General features: G+C 36.6%; 1 protein-coding gene across 1 annotated transcript in view; it reads left to right on the top strand.

The window, feature by feature from the left end:
* Positions 1-1801: 1801 nt before the first annotated feature.
* Positions 1802-27892, top strand: part of ACC (acetyl-CoA carboxylase) — a 776633-nt gene continuing 750542 nt past the window's right edge. The window contains exon 1 of the mRNA XM_081728639.1: positions 1802-1913. Within this exon, the coding sequence (XP_081584765.1) occupies positions 1806-1913 (108 nt within the window). The 5' untranslated portion in view covers positions 1802-1805. The remainder of the gene's footprint in view (positions 1914-27892) is intronic.

Here is a 27892-nt window from a genome sequence, read left to right as displayed (position 1 = left end):
CATCAGTTGTATTGCTTCCACTAACTCTTATGCTTTTATTCCTGGTTTTTCATAAACAGTTTGAGAAAACATTGACAAGGATACTTTAAGAAAGCAAATTTTTATGTTGATTCTTCATCCACTTCTTATGGAAGTAGTACTTGCGAATGGGTTTAACGATTTTGGGTACTTATGGTTCAATTTGTTCCATACGGGTGTTTCATGGTACATTGCGTTATAACTCTCCTATTTGAGCTTTTTCGTCCGGGTTTTTTGTTTTTCAGGTCCAGAGGCAATGTAGACCTTACGTATGGTTTCACACCTTCCTGCGTCGAGACATAGGAAGTGATGACGTCATAATTCTAAAATATATATTTTCTTTTATTAAGCCTATGTTCATTATTTTTTGGCGGGCTTATTTTTGCACGTAGAAGTTTGAAATTTTGCACAAACATTCAGTTCACCGAGTAGTATGTACTAGTTTTTTTTTTCAGATTTCTGCCTTAAAAAAGGGGATCCAGAGGGGCAAAAAGTTGAAAAAAGGGATATTTTACCAAAAAGATCAATTTCTTCGGGATTTTCCCGCCTTAGATACATGGTGGAGACAGGTGAATGGTACCGCCTGAAAGGCAGTTCTATTCTGAAGAGAATGATGCGCAAACCATGATCCTAGGGTAATTAGGGATGTCTCACGGATTTTTTACAAAATATCCTTCTGTATACGGGAATATGGGACATTGTCGGTATATTTTTTGTTTTTGGCGGGCTTACTTTTGCACCTACAAGATTGAAATTGTGCATAAACATTCAACCCACCTAGTAGTATTTATCAGATTTTTTCCAGATCTTTGCATTAAAACAGGGGGGTCCAGAGGGGCTAAAAGTTGAAAAAGGGATATTTAGACCAAAAAATCCTTTTTTTTCGGAATTTTCCCGCCTTAGATACATGATGGAGACATGTGAATGGTACTGCCTGAAAGGCAGTTCTGAAGAGAATGATTGGCGGATTATAGTCCTAGGGTAAATAGAGATATCTCAGGAAATTTTTTACCTGAGATGATGGCGTTTTGCGGTAATTTGGGGCATTGTGGGGATTCTTGATAAAATTTCTCCCGCCCTTAGTATTCAAGATAGAAACCTGAAATGTGGCACACACATTCAATCTACCAAGTACCATGTATCAGATTTTTTTGAGATCTCTACGTTCACACAGGGCCGTTCCAGAGATCCCAAAATGTGAAAAAAATTCCCGCGAAATTTTCCTTTTGACATCACTCTTCCCTTTCCTGGTATATGGTATGAGCATGCAAGTGGTACCATTTGAAAGCCAGGCCCATTCTGAAGAGAATGAGGTATAAACCATGATCCCAGGGTAAATAGTGACGATGCAGTAGCTGCTTGACTGAAAATCTAAAAAATACCCCAAAAACCCAGGTACCAGAAATGGTTAACAGTTGATAAGCAGTTGTTTACTTGCTCACTTTCTTTGCTCTTAAAATATATCTCAAAAGCATATAACCCGCAAATACAAGAGTATCCCCTAGGGTATAATCGGCAAATAATCTTATTTATCTTTTAACTCTGGAATATGGAGCTACTTCGAATTAAAAAGAAATAACTCGGTCAACTAAATATCAAATTTTACGACGTTTTCTGTCAAACTGAATCGCGCATTCTGTTTTTGTACAGACTAAGCTTATCCTTAAATCAAGTAATATTCTCTCAACCATTTCTATGAACATTGTTTAAGACAGTAAACCATAATAAAACTTTTGATTTGATTTAAGAATAAATTAAAAAATATTCCTTATCATTCCAGGCCAAGTATGTCTCAAGGAACAATGATGAAGTCAAGATTTCCTGAAAAGGATTTTATAGTTGCTACACCAGAGGAATTTGTTAAACGTTTCGGAGGAACAAGAGTTGTAAATAGAGTAAGTTTCCATGTAAAGTTTAATTTTTTTTTTTCAAATTTGTATTTGGCTAATGGAGGTACTACTATTACTATGAATAATTTTCCTTGGATACTAGTGTAAGTTAAATGTAAATTATTTTTAATTTTATTATTTGTACTCCCAGTTAAAAAATAAATAAGTTCATTTCTTCATTCCTTCATGTGAATACTTATATGCAGTATTTCCCCTTTTCTCAGATGACATTAAATAAAACAAAGTGATGAAATTTTACTTAATATAAACTGTTTAATAATACTTTTATAAATTTAGAATGAGCTTCCAATATTTAAAGCCATTAGCATATATAATATGAAAGTGTGACTTACATATCTACCAAGAATTACAAATTGTTATAGTTTACAGTGAATAAAATGTTTTAAATTAGCTTTTAGAAGATATTCTGAATCAATTGCTGAAGCGAAGATATATATATATATATATATATATATATATATATATATATATATATATATATATATATATATATATATATATATATATAAGGTGTTCTAAAAATGGCGATCAGGGATCACTTTACAGGTCAAAATGTTATAAAATGTTATGGTATACTCTCTGAGGCCTTTTCTTCAGGCACTCTGAAGAACCGAAATTTTACTGTATGGCAACGTCGTATATTAACTTCGAACCATCAATGTTGCTGTATGAATCCATCAAGCAGTTACATCTGTTGTCGCTAGACGACAATTATTGCCGGTAGGCGCGGAGTAAATTGAAAAAATAAGTTATTACGTAGCATGTCATAGGAGAGTTTATAGGGATTAGTTCGAAATGTTGATTGGCTAATCATCTATTTCATCGTACTTTATTGGTCATTCCTTTATCGATTAGAGAATGGGTTGTCATTACTCGTAATAGGGATGCGCACGAGTCGAGTCGAGTCGAGATTTAAGCCCGTCTCGACTCGTCTCGAGAACATGTCTCGACTCGATAATATGTTGCTGTCTCGACTCGACAGTCTCTGTCTCGACTCGACTCGAATTCGAGTCGAGATAAAATATACGAGTTAAAATATACACACACACATCAGCCAGACCGTTATGATTACCTACCTAATTGTTAGTATGTCCACCTTTTGGCACGAATAACAACGGCAACGCGTCTTGGCAAGGTCACAATGTTCCTCGGTGGGTCGCCGGAGAGAGTTGGCACCACATATTCACACAAAGGTCATCTAATTCCCGTAAATTCCGGGGAGGGGGTGATGCGCCTTCACGTCACGTTCAATCACATCCCAGATGTGATCGATTGGGTTCAGATCCGAAGAGTTTGGGGGCCATCACATTACTTGGAACTCGCTCCTGTGTTCCTCGAACCACTCCATCACACTCCTGGCCTTGTGACATGGTGCATTATCTTGTCGAAAAATGCCACTACCGATGGGAAACATGTCCGTCATGAAGGGGTGTACGTAGTCTGCAAGCAGCGTGCGACGCCTCGGCCGTCATGGTGCCTTGCTCGAGCTCCACTGGACACATGGATGCTCACTTGAATGTTCCCCAGATAATAATTAAGCCGCAGCCAGTTTGTCTCCGTCCCGCAGTACAAATGTCAAGGAGCTGTTCCCTTGGAATACGACGGATTCGCACCCTCACATCGTAATGATAAAGAAGATATTTTCTGTGCCATTGTGCCAAGGTCTAGTGGCGATGGTCACGTGTTCATTTCAGTTGTAGTTGCCGATGTCGTGGTGTTAACATTCGCCATTGTTAGGAGTGTTCGGTGCACAGTGTGTTCAGAGTAGTGTTGTGAAGGCCTGTGAAAAAAACGGAAATTTAGGGTAAAAAAGATTTTTTACGGTTTTCCCGAGCTGGGGAAAAAACGGAAAATTTGGGTATTATCAGAATCATCATTTTAGTTAATCACAGAATCATTTTAATTAATATGTTAAATCAAACATATATTTCATAGAGATATCTTCATTGTTCTATATAAAATTCCGGAAATTTTGAAGCATTAGAAAAAATCATTTGTTCGGAAATATTGGCAAAAACAGGAAAATATAGTTTAAAAACTATTTACTGGGCTGATGCTAGTAATCTTACTTGCTGTAACATGTCTGCAACATATACAGTGGGAAGTCGAAAATCCGAACTAATTGGGACCACAGGTAGTTCGGATTTTCAAATTGTTCGGATTTTCAAAAATGACCAAGAAAATGCCATTTAGGCTTACATATACTGTACGGTATGTTCTTCTATCGATACAGTGGTTATTCAGTACATAAAGTAATTACAATACCGTACGTAAGACTACTTACATTTAATGTTTCTGAAGAACCTGCTTGTACTCTAAATAACACTGTTCTTGTAAGTTAGACTTAAAACTTACAGGCCTAAGAAAAAATAAAAATAAAAATACATGACAAACAATTACATATAAATAAACGTTTGAAAAAACACTGACTTCACATGACGTCGACGAACACGCTATTGTTTGTTTATCGCTAGCGTTAAGACAAAATGTAAAAAGCTTCTAGGGACCGCGTTCGGATTTTTGACGTTAGGATTATCGACGTCCTAAGCAACAGGTTTTAATTCTACTTTACACACACATACCGCACAAGTGAGTAAATTTGAGCAGCGAGAAATATATTAAGTGAAACTTCCGTTATTTATTATTACAGACTAGCAGAATACCCGTTCTCCGCACGGGGAGAATACGTTGGACACAAAGGGCATCAAAACAGTCACCAATGAACTTGTGAAGCCCCAAAACTATGAATTTGATATTAATATCGATAATTTTCAATTATCTTTACATGTCACCATCCCCCTTAGAGTACTAATGGGGCTGAATTTGTGGATTTGAACGGCATCTTCTGTTTATCTCAGCGAGTATGGATTCGAGGTCATTTTCGATTTTGTATATATCTATATCTATCTATCTATCTACCTACCTGTATATACATATATATACAGAGGCGGATCCAAGGGGGCTATAGGCCCCCTTCACACTCAAGATACACTGCATAAAATGGCCTTCAATCCTGCTTTACATTGGATAAAACTGCAAACTATGCTTTAGCCCCTCCCTTGATCATATCCTGGATCCGCCACTATATATATATATAATGCTGAAAAAATTAGAGGTTCAGCTGAAATATCACACAAGACCTTAAGATAGTGTATGAATAAGCTTGTGTTTGACTCGTGTATATCATACAAGAAGGAATGCTTTAAGATACACTAGAAAAATGGGGCACATTCTGGTGTTGGGGCACGGAAAACCTTGTTCGCATGGCTCATGATGCAAGACGGTTATGTGTGCACCTCTCGAACTGCTCACAAACAAGCAAGGCAACAACACTGATTGTTCCTTAATATGCCATATGATCACTTCGAATAGCCAACAGAGCCTCGCACCTGCGTGGCATGGATTCAATCAAATTATCGATGAGTTCTTGGGGGATGCGGTGCCACTCATCCAGAAGAGCGACTTCCAGCTCTGGAATGGTTGTTGGATTTACTGGCCTAGCGGCAGTTCGTCTGCCAAGCATATCTCAGACATGTTCAATTGGAACCAGATCCGGTGAGCATGCTGGCCACTTCATCCGAGCGATACCCTCAGCATCCAGCATCTTATCCACTAACCGAGCTCTGTGAGGACGAGCATTGTTATCCATGAAAAGGAACGCATCACCAATGGCACCAGCATAAGGAAGAACAAGAGTTTTCAGGATCACATCCCTATATCTGAGAACCGTGAAAGAGCCATTTCGGATGATGTGGAGCTCAGTACGCCCTCCAATGCTGATTCCTGCCCACCCATCAGTCCACCACCATGATACTGGGATCTTTCTCGCACAAACATGGGATTGTGTCGTGTTCCACAGTCTCTCCAGATGATAACACGTCGATTATCAGCCTCCACACTGTATCGAGACTCGTCAGAGAACAAAACATTGCCCCATTCATTGCATCCCCACCCACGATGTTCCTCCGCCTACGCTCTTCGATCAACACGGTGTCGTGTAGTTAATGGGATACACACCATAGGCCTACGTGCGTAGAGACTACCTTCTCGAAGGCGATTGCGGACCGTTTGAGTGGATATTGTGCGTCCTGTTGTTGTTCGGAAGGCTCGCGGGAGCGGAGTTGTATTCTGACGCCGGTTTCGACGGGCTGTTAACAAGAGATAACGATTGTCTCTGGCTTTGGTTGCTAGCGGACGGCTCTGTCTTTGTCTTCTTCGAACACTTCCAGTTGTTTGAAATCGATTCCACAATCAATATATATATATAAGCTAAATATACCCATTCTTCGCATGGAAGTGAAGGCCTGTGGAAGTATTACCCTCATTTCGGCGACCGCGAAAACTATGGATCTGAGACTAATATCGATCATTTTGGATTACTTTTACATCTCTCGGTATCTCCTCCCCCCCCCCCGCTGATTCTCGGTCCGCATACAATGGTAGCTGAATTTGCAAATCATCGCTAATGGAAGTGTCACCATTGTTGTCAGCGATCGCGAAAACTATGGATTTGACACTAATATCGGTTACTTTGTATTACTTTTACATGTTTCGGCATCCCCCCCCCCCTAGCTGACTCCCTGTCCGCATACAATGGTAGCTGAATTTCCATGTAATCACTAATAAAATTGTCACCATTAATCTCAGCGACCGCGAAAACTATGGATTTGACACTAAAATCGGTCATTTTGGATTACTTTTACATCTCTCGGAATCCCCTCCTCCCGCTGACTCCCGGCACACATACAATTGTAGCTGAATTTGCAAATCATCGCTAATGGAAGTGTCACTATTGATCTCAGCGACCGCGAAAACTATGGATTTGACACTAATATCGGTCATTGTGCATTACTGCTATATGTCTCGATATCTCAAACCCCCCTCGGTGACCCCCGGCCCGGTGCCGCATAGCATGAATTCGGAAGTTAATGCGATCGGAGTTTTACCATTGATTTCAGCGAACGCGAAAACTATGAATTCAACACTAATATCGGTTATTTTCTACTACTTTTATATGTCCCCGTAAACGACCCCAGATCCCCTGGTTCGAATTTTGACAAAATCGTTTAACTCTGGTCTGAAGCCTGGACCAAGGTATTCGTGACTAAAATTTAGTAACTCTAGGTCAATTTGTCTGATTCCCAAGCCGGTTCCGGTAAACGCTTCCCCCCCGAGACTCCCCTGGTTCGAAATTTGAAAACAGGGCTTCGTCTTGATCAGGGGTCTAGGTCAAGGTAACCCTGACCACAATTTGGTAACTCTCGGTCCATTCGTCTTGTCTCCAGGCCGCACACAGACAGACAAACACACAAACAAACTCTTTTATTTTATTTATATTAGACAGCTGAATATACCCATTCTTCGCATGGGGGCAGCATTTGGAAGACAACGCCTGTTGAAGTATTACCATTCATTTCTGCGACCGCAAAAACTATGAATCTGACACTAATATCGACCATTTTGCTTTACTTTTACATGTCTCGGAATTCAACCAGGGGGTCTCAGGGGGGCGTTTACATAAATATGTAAAAGTGGTAGGAAATGGCCGATATTACTCTCGAATTCATAGTTTTCGCGGTCGCTGAAATCAATGGTGAAACTCTGATCTCTTTAACTTCCAAATTCACCCTATTCGAGCCAGGGGTCACCGGGGGGCGGATACCGCCCTCCTGAGACCCCGCTAACTCCCGGCCCGCATACAATTGTAGCTGAATTTGAAAGTCATCGCTAATGAAAGTGTCACCATTGATCTCAGCAACCTCGAAAACTATGGAACTAATATCGGTCATTTTGGATTATTTTTACATGTCTCAATATCCCCCTGCTGACTCCCGGCCCGCATATTATAGCTGAATTTGCAAATAGTCGCAAATGGAAGTGTCACCATCGATATTAGCGACCGCGAAAACTGGATTTGACACTAATTTCGGTCATTTTGGATTACTTTGAGATGTTTCGGTATCCCTCCCCCCCCCGCTGACTCTCGGCCCGCATGCAATTGTAGGTGAATTTGCATATCATCGCTAATGGAATTGTCACCATTGATTTCAGCGACCGCGAAAACTATGGATTTGACTCCTAATATCGGTCATTTTGGATTACTTTTACTTGTCTCGGTATCCGCCCCCCCCCACCGTGCCTTCGGCTCGCATAGGGTGAATTTGGAAGTTAATGTGATCAGAGTTTCGCCATTGATTTCAGCGACCGCGAAAACTATGAATTCGACAGTAATATTGGCCATTTTCTACCACTTTTACATGTCTCTGTAAGCGCCCCCTGAGACCCCCTGGTTCGAATTAGAAAAAACAAGATTCGTCTTGATCTGGGACAAGGTACCCCTGACCAAAATTTAGTAACTCTCGGTCCACTCGTCTGGTCCCCAGGCCGCACACAGACAGACAAAACACACAAACAATTTATTTTATTTATATTAGAAATGAAATGAAATCTTAGTATTACGTCACACGTTTATACCGGTTAGGCTAAAGGAGACGGTGATGATGAGTAATGAATGAAATGGTGGAATGAAGAAAGTGGGAGGAAACGGGAGAACCCCGAGAAAACCCACGCACACGGTGTTTGTCCACCACAAAGTTCACTTGGCGGGGGCTGGGATCGAACCCGGGACCCCAATTACCAGAGGTGAACGCTCTAGCACTGAGCCACCGCGGCCGCTCTTATTTATATTAGACTAGATAGATTCTTGCAAATTATGCCAGATTTTCATATTATCTTTGCGAACTAATTTTAAAGACCCGCTCCTATTTATATTTATATATATACAGTATATCTATATTTATATCTATCTATATCTATATATGTATATAACAAACGCAGGAATTACCCCCTAAATAACGCTCCTGAAGGAACCTTTCTCAAAAAAGTTTGCTGGGGAAACACTTGTAGAAACTTCAGTTTTCGTGCCGGACGATTACCGAGACATGGTAAACAAATAAAGCAAAAAAAAAAAAAAAACCTCCTTTAGCGATCGAATTAAAAAAATGGTTCCCCTCAGGTTAGTATTCACTGCGAATATTTTTATAAAATTTAAATTTGATGGGTAAATCAGTGGACGTTGAATACATCACATCGTATCCACTGAGTTGCAAAATTGTGTACCTCCAGACATGGGCGGCCGAAGAAAATTTTCTAGGGGGCACCTTCAATGTTTGCTATATTAGTCTGGCATTTAAAGTGCATGGTTTGCTATATTACGTATACATTTTTGTGAGCCAGGGAGGTCATTCTTATCAAACACGGAGATTATGAAGGAGCAGATCCACTATACAAAATATAATAGAAACATCTCTTTCGGATTTCTATCATCCCGCAGTCCAACCCCGAGACGGAAACATAAGAGACAGGCTTTTTGTTTTTAAACAAGATAACGTGCCTAGTGAAGGCTTTACATTGCGAAGATTATATTAGTGAAAATTAAACGAATATAATGTTACAACTTAATACACATATTACTAAATGTTGAGCTCCCCGTTGCTATGTGCTTAGCGTATGCGACTTTCTCGAACGAGGTTTGATTCATGGAAGGAGCTCATGAGTTTCAAATCCGACGTTAAACTGTAGGTTCACGTCTTGTAAAGCTTTGCTCCTGAAAGCGACGCTAAACTATAATCTAATTTAATATTACTAAATATTAAAAAATAATGACTTACCAAGATGACGTCAATTTGGCAGTCATCAAATCCATTTTATACTTTCACTTAATCCAGTGGATATTAATATAACAATTACAAGGCACAAGCGCATATAAATACTCAGAAACAAGCACATACATACGTACACATAGGCCTACACAAATATGAAAACTCAAATCTATTTACATGTGGTGGACTGCGCTGCATCAAACACTGTTATCTTCGTCATCATCTTCTCATGTATCTGCGTTATTTGATTCATCCACAGATTTGTTATATGTACGCATTATTCATTTTAGCATTTTCGGGAGGGTTCAGGGTTCTTTCTTCATTTAAAGAGTCGGTTCTCTGTATTGGAAAGAGAATCAGGGGAGGAAGAGGAAATTCATATTTTATGAATGAATAACATTTTAAGAAATATATACAAAACATGCCGCTTTCGACGCAGCACTGAATCATTTCTTTCAGTGGTGTACTACTAGTGGTCCTCTGACGACCATACCCCCTCCTCTCTCAAGTTGTAAAGTGAGAAGGGACAGAAACATCGCAGACACTCAGGTAGTGTTGTAAATAGAAAAAAACCGTTCGTATTTTTTCAGAAATATACGTTTTTTATAAAAAAAAAAACATTGCCTCTCGTTTTTTTCTAAATTTCGTTTTTTTTTTCAAATAGTCATTTGTAATGCATCTTACGTCTATTTAAGTATGAAATATTTTTATGTAGGTGTAATCACCGTAAAATGCAACATAAATTAAACGTTAGACACTAAAATGCTACAAATATTTTACAATTTACATGAATACCATACCTATTAACAATTCGGGTTTCAGCAGTTTTAATCAATATCAACTAAGAAATAAAAGTAGAAATGAAATTTTGTTTTTTCGTGAAAGCATTCCCTTAATATGTACGAAAATAATGTCACAAACAGTACAAAATTCAAATAACTTGTGTAAGGGTAAACACTAATACTAATTTGCCTAATAGTATTTTTCTAAATATCATATATAAATAATTTCTCGACTAGATATATATGATATGCAGAGCCGGCTCTACCATACTTGTAACACGTGTATTTGCATGGAGCGGAAAGTTTGGAGGGTCCGGCAAAATCTGTTATAAGTAGAGACCGGATGTTTAGGCATTAAAAACTTGAAAAATAGGCACTTAAAATTTTTTTAAAATAAGCAGTAAAATAGGCACGAAAATGTAACTCGAAATAATGAAGATAAATACTCGATACAATTTAAAAAATAGATTAGTCATAAATAGTGTTCAAAGAATATAGCAACATACCTGTTTGTTAATTTCTTCTTTCATTCTATATGTAAAGAACGAAACTTGATATGTATTTCATATTATATATATATATATATATATATATATATATATATATATATATATATATATATATATATATATATATATATATATATATATATATATATATGTAGAGAGAGAGAGAGAGAGAGAGAGAGAGAGATTGTAATGAACCATGTGCTTGTGTTATTTACAGTATATAAATTATATATATTTCCCAATTAAATATATTTCAAAGAAAATGCATAGAATACGCAACATTAGCCACTAAAGCAATTATTTAGGCAGTGAGGTGCGAAATAGGCAAAATAAAGTTGGCTTAAATCGAAACTATAATCCCCGATATAAACTTTAAAACGTTATTTTTGATCATATCTTTAGTATTAAAGAATATAGATTTTGCCTAACAGTCGGTCTCTAGTTATAAGTATATATTATTTAAATTAAATATTTCTTGTGGGAAACATACTTCATGATTGATGGTAGTTACATTTACTAAGCTGACCTATTTGAATACTACATTTATAAATTATGTTTAGGTTGCATTAGTTTAAGGTTACATGGACAATGCTAAAGCAAATGGTCGAATCAATCCGAGCACAAATTGCTTGATTGTTTTCAAATACAAGAATTCAATTCTCGAATAGTAGCGAATATCTGTTCCATTAATAAGTTATCACAGTTTTGATATGACAGCTAGTCTTGTTTTTGACAGAAACAAGTTCCTTATCATTGAAGATAGAAAACATTTTTTTAAATAATAAACAGATGTAGAAGAAAAATCAAGAAATAAAGATAAAAGAGCTAGTTGCACTGGAATGGCAAACTGATACATTGATATTGAAGCTCGATATTGAATTCTATAAAAACTATTACCATAATTCTTCTGCAGGTGTGTTCGCTTTATATTTCACTAACATAATAGATTAATATTTAAAGAAAAAAAAACAGACACAACGGGATTGCATTTTTAGTATTTAAGCCTTTCTGAGTGCGACTACACTTACCCTCCCCTTCGTTGTTCATGCTGGAGTAGCATACTTAAAATTATGACTTTTAAGATTTGTTCTTTCTGGAGAAAGGGGGAGGCGGCAAATTATGACATTGCACGGGGCGACAAATATCCTAGGGCCGGCCGTGTGTATGATCATGAAAGTTAGTGGTTGATAATAATGGCACTTCTTGTATATGACTGAATTTGAAGTAATGCAGGGTGTTTCAAACTTAATATTAGGGTTTTGAAACTTTGTAGTATCTATTACAATTAACTTACAATTATAAATATTATATCAAATGAAAGAGCAACTCAAACAGTTTTGTACGCACGCATGTACATGCATTGTTTCTTCTGTCTGCCGTTAGAAAGAGCAAGTAGCAACGATGGAGACTAGAGAGCAGAAAGCTTTTTGTGTTTTAATTAAGACTGAATCTGTACAGTGCAACCGTCTGTGTGAAGAATATTAAGGAGACGCTTGCAACTACGTCCTTATCGTTTGCAGTTGCTACAGGTTTAAAGCCTACAGACTACGGTTTACGTGCCAATTTCGAAAGTGAAATATTCCTGCATAACAATGAAGATTTTCTGGATCGTGTCGTCTCCAGTGATAAATCGACATTTCACCTAAGAACTAATGTGAACACTCATAATGTTTGCATCTGACCGTCAGCAAATCCTCAGGAGATGGTACAGTTGAAACGAGATTCCCCTAAATTGAATATGGTTTGTGCCATATGGCGGAAGGTTTATGGGCGTTTCTCGTCTATCGACTAGATGTGTACCATGTGACGAATGAATCTCACATCGGACACTTGTAGCATAGACTGTTTGAGGTGCTCTTTTACTTGATGCATTGCTTCTAAATGTACGTAAAATGTAATAAGTACTACGAAGACTTAAACCCCGATATTCATTTTGAAAAAAACCTGAATTTCTTACCAACAGTGTTGGAACTAAGATGTAAAAAGGAGAGAAAATTTTCCTGATAAAGTTATTGTTTACAACAACGATATTATTATTAGTCGATACTAACTACTACAACAACACGAGTTAGTAGTCAAAAACAAAGTAACCAAATGTACACTCGGTGGCCCAGGTGGCCAAAGTGGCACACACGGGTGTGTCACTTTTTTAATCTGCTCCTGTGTGGACACTAATTAAGATATCGGGATATTATTCTTGCCGAATATGGTTGGACCATAGTTTATCATATTGTTTTTCTTCTGGTGTCGAATTTCCTTCTCAAATTTCACCCGTCAAAAATTCGAGAATTTTCTAATTTCGAATTTCCTTTACTCCTTTTTTCCCGGTAGCTTCCTTCGTTGTAGAAAGACCTCCTTAAGACTTATCAGATAGATACCTCGGATGGATACCTAACTGTTGACATCAATTGGACGGACCTGCGCGTAGTGTTGCCAATTAGGGAAATTAAAACTTCCCTATATTTGGGCAAAAATTCGAGATTTTTGTTTATAAACCCGTACCTATACGTTCGAGTGCAAGTCAACTTACTCCAATCGAACATTTGTCCTTACTTAACAAAGGCAAGTACAGATCGTTACAATGGGGTAATTAGGGAGCGCACGAAAAATTCGTATTTACGTTCTAAACCTTGATTTTTCTAGTTTTTACCTTTTCTGTTTACCGTAATATATTTTTGGTAATTAGAAGCTTTGTTCCTTAAATATCGCCATAATACTTGTAGGATATATTAGTGGTGTACCAGTGTTTCATTTAAGATAGTTTGTGTCTGTGTGGTAGCAGTGTTGCCAGCTACAGAAAATTTTAATTCCAGATTTTAGGGGGAAATTTTGGGAAAATTATCTGTTTTGTCTCTATTATTTCCTTCTTGTTAGCTACAGCAGAACAAACGTACCAGTATCTGGAAGTCTCGTGTTTTCCCTACACAACGCACTATAGAAAGTTTCAATAGGATAATTAGAGGAAGTACAGTTGAGGTTTACAGTAGACCTTGTTCACTAATTGGAAAGATAACTGTGATTTTTTTAAGGTAGAATGAGATTTTTTATTGACATGCTTACTTTATTAGATATCGTCACAATACTTGTAGGATATATTAGGGGATACCAAAGCTTATTTTAAGATAGTTTGTGTGTGTCTGATAGCAGTGCTGCAAGCTACAGAAAAATTTAATTCCAGATTTTAGGGGCAAATTTTGAAAAAAAAATCCCTTTTTTGTTTCTATTATTTCCCTCTTGTTAGCTACACTCGAACAAACATACCAGTGTCTAAAAGCTTCGTCCTTAGCCTACACAGCGCACCATAAAAAGTTTCACTAGAATGATTAGAAGAAGTACAGTTGAGGTTTATAATAAACCATGTTCTGGAAATGGTAAGAAAATGGTGACTTTCTGAGGTAAAATGAGATATTTTTTTTTTAATTTCGTGCTTACTTTGTTAGATATCGCCATGATACTTGTAGAATATATTCTTGGAGTGCTAAGGTTTATTTTCAGATAATTTTCGTCTGTCTGATGGCAGTGTTTCCAGCCAAAACAATTAATTCCCGATTTTAGGTGAGAAATTCGTAAAATTTCCCTTTTCCCCTTTATTGTTACCCTCTTGCTGGCTACATTGAAACAAACATACCACTACCTGAAAGCTTCCCCTTTGCCCTACAGAACGCACCATAAAAAGTTTCAATAGGTTAATTAGAGAAGCTGTAGCCCCGGCATATTTGTTGATTTTTGCTTCTGAGCCGTAAAAAGTGTCAAAATTTCATGTGTATGATGACAGAGATTTTTTTTCTTTCCCTCTTTGAGTGGAAGCCAGCGACTTCAGGATTTCACTGTATCTTGCTAACACACCAAAGAATTTTTTTAGGTGACTTGAACTCATTTAACAGCAGTGGTGCTAAATAGAAAAAAATTGAAATTCGGTTAGGGAATTTTTGGTAAATTTTCACCCCTACATTTACCTCAATAATGTCCCACCCATTGGGAACACTGCAATGCAACTTACACCAAAACATAGCCATATCCATTTTCTAAAAAACAAGGCAACCATATCAATCGAATTAATGGTTTTTGAGCAATAAGTCACTAACTGAAAATGTAGGAAAACGCCAAAAATGACCTGGGTCCGAAAGAAATAATCACACAATTTTGTTTGTATAGGTACAAAGAAACAAACGATTTGTAAGTTACGAGGGCTTCGACTCAAGTTCTGTTGATTATTTCAATAATCTGCAACATAAATCAATAAATAATAGTTGCCAGAAAAAAAAACAGACATTTGAAAAAAAACATAAAAAGAACAATGTTTTTTATTGAAAAAAAAACTTCACAGAAAAAAAAACCGTTTTTTTACAACACTACACTCAGGGTTCAGTTGACAATAATAAAACTATGGTTAAGTAAACATCTTGTGCAGAGTCACGTTTTGCTTATCTTTGAACATTTCTGTGAATTCAACAATACAACAGCGGAAATACTAACTGGTTTTAATACTCCCAACCATCGCTTCAACTAAAAGGGATAATTCCCAACGGTCAGTGAACCATTCGTTCTTTTTCTGTTCTACAGAGGGAAGAATAAGATTTTGCCAAGATGCTAGATGCTAAATGGGAGTGAATTATGCTAGATTTAGCACCAAGATGCTAGATATGGCTTCACTGGCGGGCTTCGATACCTACAGAATTTTCTGCCAAAGCATACAAAGAAACAGTAGCACAATAGTTTCGATAACATCTGTGTGGTCCTTCGGTAGGCTACACATCCGGTAAGAAACTCAATCCTAATTGTAAAATTGCTAGGAGGAAAGAGTACTTTGGACTGCACCCGTGCCCAAAAGAAAAGACTCGTAGCCGACTTGTATAGATAATTGAAGTCAAATTTTCAAGTATCCATTTACTGAATGCCCATATCGTGTATGCATGCATTTTCATGCATTATTTAATAAGTACATAAATTACACATACAATTAATTATGTCAGTGATAAACGGTGTTTATTGGGCAAGAAAAAAAACCTCTTCAAACAATGAAGATTAATCTTAGACTGAAGAAATGGTTATCCTTCGTTTTCATTATCATTTGGCCATGAAACGAACGCCTGACATATATACAAACCCTATATACAACTATGTGATGTTGAAATATATAACTCGTAGGGTATGATGCTTTACTTTTTCAAAAATTTCACTACTTCTAGTGAAATGAAATCTTTAGTTTTACGTCCCACGATTCTGCCGGTTAAGCTAAAGGAGACGGTGATGATGAGAAATGAATGAAATGGTGGAATGAAGAAAGTGGGAGGAAACGGGAGAACCCCGATAAAACCCACGAGCATGGTGTTTGTTCACCACAAAGTCCACACGGCGCGATCTGAGATCGAACCAGGAACCACAAGCACCGGAGGTGAATGCTCTACCACTGAGCCACCGCGCCCCCACAGTACGTCTAGTGTACCCCTAAAAATGTAATAAATAACTAATGGCCATGTTTTTCTTTAAATATTCAATTAGAACTGGACAATTTACACAAAATTTGGAATCGACAAATGAAAACGGCACGTTTCTAGCACTTGTGGGTTCGAGATCTCTGTTGAAAAGATTGGAGACAAACATGTAAACTTTTCTGTGAGGAGAAACATATACGCGTAAATCTAGTATTTTAATATATAGATAATAATTGGAATAGTTTTATTTTTGAGTGTTATTTTTTAATATTCGCAATATTGAAATTTTTGAACTTACATTTTTCACGTGTTTGAAAAAAAAAAACAGGTATCATTACTAGTAAAATTAACCTAATACAAACATTTTTTTTTTCAATTTTTCCGGAAAATCGAAAAAACGGTTTTTTTAAAAACAGGTTCAAAATTTCCGGAAATTTGACAACACTAGTTCAGACATACTTGTACTTTGCCCAGCATTAAACTCTGATCTTAGTTCCGACGCAGTTCGCTGCCTGTTCTGTTTTACCAGTCTGCCCAGCCTACGACATCCGACATCTGTAATGAGGTGGGGGGCGCCCAACCCCTCGACATTTTGACGCCTTTTCCCCTTGTTGAAGACAATCACCACAGCACTCCTGGAACACCTGACAAGTCCTGCAGTTTCCGAAATTCTTGTGCCGAGTGTTTCTGAGTGAGTACTTTCTTCAAAATAATATAAAAAATTATAGGAAGATTTTCGAGACATTCGAGTCAAGTCGAGATTTTTACCAGCTGTCACGACTCGACTCGAGTCTCGACTTGAAAATTCGTTTGTCTCGACTCGTCTCGAATTTTACAAAGGGTGTCTCGACTCGAATTCGAGTCGAGTCGAATCGAGATTCGAGACATGTCTCGACTCGTGCTCATCCCTAACTCGTAAGACTTTCCTTTAGTCTGGTAGAAGTTGCTACTAACCCGATCTCTTAGCATTCATAGAGATAACGTCATGCTGCAAGAAAAGTCAGTTCTAGGTATTTGTGTGTGTATAAGTTGTACAACTTACACAGCTGACTGATCCAAAACAAAGACTGTCGCGTTACTAATTTGTTTCGCGACATATATAACATTTAGAAATTGGTGTGCTTTTATCTTTTTAACGTCTTGAGAGTATTATTATACAGAGTGTTTTTAATGGTCGTTTGCAACGCTTGGGAGGTGATTCCTCACACGAAAACAAGCAAAATGTTTATATGTAAGTTTACGACCGAGGCTTCGTTTCCGAGACAGGAGCCGCTTAAAAGGTGATAAACTGAATGTCACGCCTCACTGGGACGAATACTGTCACAAATAGAAAGACGGTTCCAAGGGAATCATAAAGGAGTTGTATGTGCTCCGTCCGGAAGTCACTGTCAAATGTTCGTTACATGCATGCGCAATGAAATCCTCAAAGCAAATGATTATTTCCAGCAAGAACAAGATATGAAAAGGGTATCGAACTCAGCATTAAGGACCGTGACAAGCTGAAATGCTTGATTTATAACATATCGTGAGAGCACACATGGTAACATGATCACGGAATACAAAATCCGAAACGTTGAGTACGGTTGCAAATGTCCGGTACACGCGAGGAATGAACGGAACATGTCTTGTGGCATACGATAAACAATATACGTTATGTACATGAGTCTATTAGTAGGAGGGAAAGACAATCAGAAAAGCAGTATTACATGTATTTACACTCGACATGTAAGATCCTCCCCCACACAAAAACATCAACGCAACAATGTCTTACACGCAGATGGTATATGTCATTGGACATCACGATATGTCTGTCACAAAAAAAGGGGTTGGAGAGCAATACCAAGAGTCTTCTCACTGGGATTTTTCCGAAGACGATAATCACAGACGGTTTTCAAAATGTCTGCCGTTCACTTCTACGCAGAGCTAACAGGTACGAACCAAGAATTGCGAGTGCAAGGAAACAATCCAGGTGTATCTACGATCGTCGCGGCGGTGGCATTGATGCGAGCAACGAGGCACTCAGCTGGTGCGACAGGTATTTGCATTTCACTCCAGAAGAAAAATCGAGAGGGTTGAGATCAGACGACTCGGTGGCCAAGATATAGGCTCATTTCTACCAATGAACCTATTTTGAAACACGTCCTGAATGAGATGTCGTACATTACGATCGAAATGAGCTGGTGCCCCATCATGTTGGTACCATATTTCTTGCCGCAGTGCCAAAGATACGGTCTCTAACAGTTCAGATAGAATCTCACGAAAAAAAATGCATGATATGTGTGACCAGTCAGGCGAACAGGGAGAATGTATAATCCAATTAAATGATCATGCATTATCCCGCACTACACATTCACTGAAAACCTGTACTTCTGATAGGCCACAGAAAGTCAGTGGCGAAGCGTAATCCCACAAGTAGGGTAGGCCCTATAAAATAATAATACAAATAACATTTAATGTATCATAAAATGTTTAAAATTATAGTCAGAATTCTATTTTCCTTATTGAGTTAAACGAAAGAAACTACCAAATCTATTTATTTTACAGAACTTTCGTAGCTGTATTTCTAATTGTTTAGAGTTAAATTGATGTCCATGTTTACATAGTATTTTTTTTTAATTTAACAAGAAAAAATGAATACTTATATAAGCAAAAGTAGACGGAAAGTAGTATATTATTATTATTATTATTATTATTATTATTATTATTATTATTCAACAAATATTTACATGAAGAAAAAATGCAGTGTGTATTAATGGAATGTTCCCATTTAACTCCACTCCCATTTAATATTTTGAAGTGCAGTTCATATTTTCTTCTGTCTGGAATTTGCAAAGGGGATGAGGAGAATTTCCTCCTCATTTGCTGTTTTCATTTCCTGCATATTTGAAAATGGAGAAGAGAAAAGAAAAGTACATTCTTGCAGTTAACTGTCATATTTCTTGGATAAGCTTCCCACTTCAAAGTAAGTACAATACTGCATCTAATTAATGTATTACGTCATTTTGACTTCAGTAGAAATGTTAATGCGCAGAAGCAACTTCATTTGAATCAATGCAAGATATTTAATGTTGTATTCTATGCAGTGCATATTTAAGGAGTTGGCTTCTGGGTTTAGCACTCACCGAAATTTTATGGCATCTTTTTATTGTTTTGTATTTATTGCACAATTTTCTCATTTCCAGGTATAAAGTTAACAAAGCCCCTCCCGAAACAAGCAGAGTCCCCGGAAACAAAATCTTTAATAGGCCCTACCCCCTTGATTCTACGAAATGTAAAACTCAACTAAAACTACACACAAACATTATTTTAGAGTAGCGTTTGGTAAATGTATATATATTAATGTATCACACAGGGTTGGCTGGTTTAAACCAAGATGGTTTAAACCAGTGATTTATCCAGAATTTTGAACTTAGAGGGGTGTTCAAAAAATCTGGAGGGTGCAATCTTGTATTAAGGTCGCATACTATTATCGTCCTTTTTAATTAGCTTTTTTTTTTTCCAAACTTTAAAATTCGTGGATGCAACGAACAATTGCATTGGATTTCCTTCCTCGGCCAAAGCCAATTTAGCGTCGACTTTCTCATGCTTGGTGTGAAGTCGAGATGAAATCGTTGGCAATCGACTGATCAAACGTTGTTGTTACAATCACAGCCGTGTAAAGGTTGTTTTCCATTGAGTCTCGCCAGTGCTTAAATTCGTGATGAAAAAGTACCGGGGCCCTTCCTAGCTACCAAATATATATATACGTCCCGCTCTAATACGAATCAAGGCTTTTGCCCACTCTGGTGCAATATGAATACCCTGCTCAGAAAAACATACGCCTAGAGTCTGTACTTCCTTACACGTCAAGCATCCTAATGTCCCACTGTTATAAAATAACCAAGAGTATTTACCTTTAAATTGTAGCCATTGCTCATGTGTCCAACAAGCCGGTATGCCCTCCATTTTGTTTGATTCGTTATCTTCGTGTTCACTACAACTTTTTTGAACCTGCCCAACATTCTTAGAAATATTTTCGGAAGCTTCAGAATTATTTTCACACACTACATGAACACTGTCACTACACTTTCGTTTTGCATCACTCGCATCCGTGTTCGAATTATTCTTACGTTTAAAAAATGTTCCAATGTACTTTTCCATTGTTGATGCGAGTAATTACATGTATATATATATAAAAACACTTGTCTTATATACACAACAATGCGAGTACGAAGTCGACGAAACCTTTTTCACTTTGTTATTAAAATTAACTAGTTAAACTGTACTGTTGATCAGCTTCACGTCAGCACATGCATCTTACGCCTATATTACCGAAATGTTACTTAACCAAATAACTACGGTAACGAAACCAAAATATCGCGAACAAACGCACAACTATCGCAGCGGACTAACTACCGTCGTCTTATCCTGCACTAAGGAGCGCAACTAACCAACTTTTCGGGTTGAAAAAAGAAAAGTTTCTAAGTAAAGTTGTCAAATTGTGGACATAGAACTCTGCATCCGTCAAAGACTAGCAGCCGCTTCTTTGTTACTTCAGAAAAGGACTTTATTTCGGGACAGAACGAATTTTCACTTTAATGTTTTTATTGGTTTCTATTTTTGCGGCTACGAACTCATGGAAATTTGGTGGCAATAGGGACAGGAAGTGTTGCATGGCCAATGATCCCTCCTTCTCCACGGAAATGACCTGCCACCAAACACGATATTGAAAATAAATAGACCTATAAGGGATCTCGGACCTTTCTTTTCGGTTTCTGTAAGGGACAATCTTCTCTCAATGGAGCCTGCGTTTGGCATCTATCAAGAAGGAGGTTTGTTATGAGGTTTTCATTTTCTACTTCTCTGTTTAGCTTTCATTCTTGGACCTCTTGTTTATAAAAATTAAGTAGCCTCACATGGTTCAACCTTTCCATCCGACAGGCTTTGATGTTAGTTCATAAAAATTTTTGCCAAAGTTGCCATCACTTGTAATGTACACACACTACCATGCGAGAGGGGAAAAAAAGGTTACCACCTAGCCCTCGGAAGATGTAAAATTGTAAATTGTCGGAGTGACCCCGCCTTCTCCCTCTCCCTTTTCAGTGTATCCCAAAAGAAAAGAAAAAGAAAGACATACATAAATTGTCATAACCAAAAGAAACAAGAAGCTTCCTTGTATTCTGACTTCGCGAAAACAACACCAGTGAAGCCAGAAAGACGTTTTTGAAAAAAGAAAAGAAGAAGAAGAATTAGCAACCATTTGTCAAACCCTACGAATTACTTTATTGCCATAGAAAGTATAGACGGTCAATTTTGAGTTTGCAAGATGAAATTTCCGCCTCTATAGCTTTCAGAAAAAGAGGAAAGGTAATGAGTACTCTTATTTCTTTTTTATTTTTATTCTGTAGTTCGTTTGAAGGCAGCAGAAGAACTTTGTTTCTGTCTCTATTTCCCCCCAAGGATTTTATAGCTCAGCTATACCCCTGTTGAAAAACAAATATTAAAAAAAGGCAACTACCAGCAGCGTCCGGAGAGAAAATAAACTTGTTTCTGCTATTTTCTTACTCAATGGTTGCCTCAATAATGCACTTGAATTTTACATTATGTGAGCCACCGAGCTACCGAAACAGTGACAAAGAAAAGTTAAAGTACGGATTTTATCAACATTATTTCAGATGCGGAGAAAGTTAAAAAAAAAAAGCAACGAGAAAAGATATGGGGCTCAGCCCCGGCACCCCAAAAAGTACCGGGGCCGAGCCCCGGTGGCCCCGGCTGAATTTAACCACTGAGTCTCGCGTTGCTTGCTTTGCTTGAAAATTTATCTTGTCGAAAGTGAGTTGTTTTATTATATTGGCACTTAAGAACAAGAATTCAGAATCTTTTAAGAGCCAAAATAATAAGTTTTTTAATGGTGTCTTCCCGTTCTGCCTAAAGGCCCTAAAGCACTTTGTAGAAAATATTTTAAATGATCTTTAGGCAAAACGGGACTTCCCGTTCTGCCTAATCTTTCGAGACGAGGAATTCTGTCCAGGGAGGGATTTCCTCAAGAGAATTTTTCTTTAGTAATTGTAACAGATTCTGTAAGAAGAATAACCATTTCTTCAAATTTTGTCATAAATTCTAGATGTAATTCTACTTGTTCTTCTAGGAAAAATAACTAGATACAAGTAGTAGTAGAAAAATGATCGATCTGGCTCAGCGTTTGCCAACTCACAAGCTCCTGGGAAAATGACCACCGTGCACCGTGAACCCACGGTCTTTTACGACCTCCATTTAGGGGTGTATTCGTTCTCTTTTATGACCACTTTTTAGGGGTGAACATAACGAACATAGCAGAGAGTATGAAACATAGTGTACTCGTTTTCAACCCCTACGAACACATAACACTACGTAACACACAGCAGAACAGATAACACATAAGAGTACGTAACATAACAAGGGTGTATTCATTCTCTTTTATGAACATATTTTTCAACCCCTACGAACACATAACACTACGTAACACACAGCAGAACAGATAACACATAAGAGTACGTAACATAACAAGGGTGTATTCATTCTCTTTTATGAACATATTTTTCAACCCCTACGAACACAGCAGATAACACATAACACTACGTAACACACAGCACAACAGATAATACATGGCGTATTTTCCAACCCCTATTTTAAGATAACAGAAATTACGAACACATAGAAGAGCAGATAACACATAACATAGCAAGGGTGTATTCATTTTCAACCCCTTAGCATAAGACTATGCAACATAGCAGTTACGAACACATAGTAGAGCAGATAACAAACACAACAACCTCCATTTTAGGGGTGGACTCGTTCTCTTTTATGAGCATATTTTCCAACATGGCGGACATAGCACAGGGGGTGTATTCATTTTCTCCAACCCTAATTGAACATAGCAGAAATTACACTGACAGCAGAATTTACGTAACACACAAAAACCTCCATTTTAGGGGTGTATTCATTCTCTGTTATGAGCATATTTTCCAACCCCTATTTCAACATGACAGAGACTATGAACATGGCGGACATAGAAGAGGGGGGGTGTATCATACCTGGGTCCTATAGTTTATGTGGCATACGCCCTTTCTATGACAATTTTAACCGATTTGGATGAAACTCGGTATATGGGGGTTTTCGGACATGCTGATTACAAATATCATACTTATTTTTATCTGGGTCTGATAGTTTATGTGGCATACGCCCTTTCTATGACACTTAAAACCTAATAACTCGAAAACGGAGCCAAATATCGAAGTGGTGTTTCCACATTTAGCAATAGGTCATCAGGTACTACAAGTTCCAAAATTAGTGGTCATCGAGGTCAAAGGTCAAAATACTTAAAACCCAATCACTCGTAAACTGCGCCACATATTGAGGTGCTGTTTCCAAATCTAGTAACTGGTCATCAACTACTACAAGTTCCAAAATTAGTTGCCATCGAGGTCAAAGGTCAAAATACTTAAAACCTAATATCTCGAAAACGGAGCCACATACTCAGGTGCTGTTTCCACATTGAGTAATAGGTCATCAGGTACCACAAGTTCCAAAATAATGATCATCGGGGTCAAAGGTCAACATACTTAAAACCTAATAACTCGACAACTGAGACACATGTTGAAGTGCTGTTTTCAAATCTAGTAACTGGTCATCAACTACTACAAGTTCTAAAATACTGGTCATCGAGGTCAAAGGTCAACATACTTAAAACCTAATAACACGAAAACTGAGCCACATATTGAGGTGCTGTTTCCACATTGAGTAATAGGTCATCAACTACTACATGTCCCAAAATTAGTGGTCATCGAGGTCAAAGGTCAACATACTTAAAACCTAATAACACGAAAACGGAGCCACATACTCAGGTGCTGTTTCCACATTTAGTAATAATATTGCTGAGATTCGGATATTATATTAAATCGCTCCATTTTTTTTGCTGTTTATCTAACTTTTAGAATATTGTAAAATCGTTAATGCTTGCTGTTTTATCTTAATTGCTGTCTTCCAACTATAGAACACCAATTAGTGTTTTTTCTAATAACCTATTATTCTTAACGTTCAACAATTATTCTCGGAAAAATCAGCTGTTTGCATGAAAAAGTAATTGGGACTGTTCCAACTATAGAACACCAATTAGTGTTTTTTCTAATAACCTATTATTCTTAACGATCAACAATTATTCACTGTAACGCTATATTGAAAGCAAAATTCTTCTCGGAAAAAATCAGGTGTTTGCAAGAAAAAGTAATTGGGGCTGTTCCCACTATAGATCACCAAAAGTGTTTTTCCCAATAACGTATTCTTTCTAAAGCTGTAAATAGAAAAAAAACGGAAGTTTACTTTGCAAAATCCGCACCGAAAATTTTGAACCGAAAGATATGCCGTATTAACTAGCTATGTATTATTTAAGCAAAACAAAGGGCTAAATTTGAGAAAGCGAACATGGACCATTTTACTCAAATTTGGATGGAGTATTTATCTTTGTATGAACCAGAAATAAAATGAAGAAGATCCGTTTTAACTAGTTCCATATTTCTGTACAATTTTGTACTACTCAAATAAACGAAATTTTATTTTTTGTACCAATCACAAGAAAATCAAAGAAGGGTCATTTTATACCTTTTTTTGTGCTATTCAAATAATAGAGGGAACAAATTTCAGTGGTCTATTATATTTTTTTTTGTACCAATCACAAGAAAAGCAAAGATATACCATTTTAACTATTTAAACAAATGAAAAGATAAATTTGAATGACCTATTCAATTTTGTACCAACGAGAATTGCCATTTTGTACTACTTCAATAAACAAAAAACCCGAAGAAGGATCATTTTAAGAAGTTCATAATTTCGATGTTCTACTTTTTATACCAACGAGAAAAAAATGAACTAGCTGAATATACGAAAGAATAAATTTAAGTGACCTATTCAATTTTGTACCAATGAGAAATGGCTCAGCAAAAGGCGAAGAAGGACTATTTTAAACAGTGGAGTATTTAGTTTTGCACCATTTTGGAGTATTCAAATAAACAAAGGACTTATAATTTGTGTCAACTCTAAAATCAATTAAACGAAGTAATGCATTTGAAAAACCGAAGTTGAGTATTTTATAGCATTTTGTATTATTTCAATAAACAAAGGAATAAGCAAAAAAAAGGATCATTTTATATCATTTTAAACTAGTCTAATAAACGAAGGCATAAATATGAGTGAGCTTTTTAATTTTGTAGCTGAGTATTTTAACGAAAGAACAAAATTGTACTAACCAGAAGAAACCGAAGAAGACCCATTTTAACTAACTGAGAATTTCTGTACCTTTTGTACTATTTAAACAAACGATGGGATAAATTTCAGTGACCTGTTTTTTATACTAACCAGGAAAATCGAAGAAGGTACCTTTGTACTAGCCCAATGAACGAAAGAGCAAATTTGGGTGTTCTATTTCTTTTTTTACCAACGAGAACCATTTTAAACTGACTTAGAATTTTATACCTTTTTGAAAAATTTGTATCAAATCGAAAAAAGCAAGGAAATACCATTTTAAATAGCTCAGCATGTTACAGCTTTTTGTGTTTTTGGTCTACCCAATTTAAACAAACAAAGGAATAAATTTGTGTAAGCTATTCACTTTTATAGCAAGCAGAAAAAGGAAAGAATAAATTTGAGTGGCTTAAGCAAAGAAGGTCAATGGTAACTAACACAAAAAGGTATAGAAATTCTGAGCTTATTCCGTCGTTTGTTTGAGTAGCAGAATATGGTATTTCTTTGTTTATTTGAGTAGTACAAAATGTACATAAAATAGACCTCCGTTTTTTTTAATTGCAAACAAAATTTATTCATTCTTCAATAGGCTAGTAACCATTGACCTTCTTTGGTTAAGCCACTCAAATTTATTCTTTCCTTTTTCTGCTTGCTATAAAAGTGAATAGCTTACACAAATTTATTCCTTTGTTTGTTTAAATTGGGTAGACCAAAAACACAAAAAGCTGTAACATGCTGAGCTATTTAAAATGGTATTTCCTTGCTTTTTTCGATTTGATACAAATTTTTCAAAAAAGTATAAAATTCTAAGTCAATTAAAAATGGTTCTCGTTGGTAAAAAAAGAAATAGAACACCCAAATTTGCTCTTTCGTTCATTGGGCTAGTACAAAGGTACCTTCTTCGATTTTCCTGGTTAGTATAAAAAACAGGTCACTGAAATTTATCCCATCGTTTGTTTAAATAGTACAAAAGGTACAGAAATTCTCAGTTAGTTAAAATGGGTCTTCTTCGGTTTTTTCTGGTTAGTACAATTTTGTTCTTTCGTTAAAATACTCAGCTACAAAATTAAAAAGCTCACTCATATTTATGCCTTCGTTTATTAGACTAGTTTAAAACGATATAAAATGATCCTTTTTTTTTTGCTTATTCCTTTGTTTATTGAAATAATACAAAATGCTATAAAATACTCAACTTCGGTTTTTCAAATGCATTACTTCGTTTAATTGATTTTAGAGTTGACACAAATTATAAGTCCTTTGTTTATTTGAATACTCCAAAATGGTGCAAAACTAAATACTCCATTGTTTAAAATAGTCCTTCTTCGCCTTTTACTGAGCCATTTCTCATTGGTACAAAATTGAATAGGTCACTTAAATTTATTCTTTCGTATATTCAGCTAGTTCATTTTTTTTCTCGGTATAAAAAGTAGAACATCGAAATTATGAACTTCTTAAAATGATCCTTCTTCGGGTTTTTTGTTTATTGAAGTAGTACAAAATGGCAATTCTCGTTGGTACAAAATTGAATAGGTCATTCAAATTTATCTTTTCATTTGTTTAAATAGTTAAAATGGTATATCTTTGCTTTTCTTGTGATTGGTACAAAAAAAATAAAATAGACCACTGAAATTTGTTCCCTCTATTATTTGAATAGCACAAAAAAGGTATAAAATGACCCTTCTTTGATTTTCTTGTGATTGGTACAAAAAATAAAATTTCGTTTATTTGAGTAGTACAAAATTGTACAGAAATATGGAACTAGTTAAAACGGATCTTCTTCATTTTTTTTCTGGTTCATACAAAGATAAATACTCCATCCAAATTTGAGTAAAATGGTCCATATTCGCTTTCTCAAATTTAGCCCTTTGTTTTGCCTTAATAATACATAGCTAGTTAATACGGCATATCTTTCGGTTCAAAATTTTCGGTGCGGATTTTGTAAAGTAAAATTCCGTTTTTTTTCTATTTACAGCTTTAGAAAGAATACGTTATTGGGAAAAACACTTTTGGTGATCTATAGTGGGAACAGCCCCAATTACTTTTTCTTGCAAACACCTGATTTTTTCCGAGAAGAATTTTGCTTTCAATATAGCGTTACAGTGAATAATTGTTGATCGTTAAGAATAATAGGTTATTAGAAAAAACACTAATTGGTGTTCTATAGTTGGAACAGTCCCAATTACTTTTTCATGCAAACAGCTGATTTTTCCGAGAATAATTGTTGAACGTTAAGAATAATAGGTTATTAGAAAAAACACTAATTGGTGTTCTATAGTTGGAAGACAGCAATTAAGATAAAACAGCAAGCATTAACGATTTTAC

Source organism: Thermobia domestica, chromosome 10 (genome assembly GCF_964235325.1).
Source record: "Thermobia domestica chromosome 10, izTheDome1.hap1.1, whole genome shotgun sequence".
NCBI lineage: Eukaryota > Metazoa > Arthropoda > Insecta > Zygentoma > Lepismatidae > Thermobia > Thermobia domestica.
This window is presented reverse-complemented; position numbering and strand designations above follow the sequence as displayed.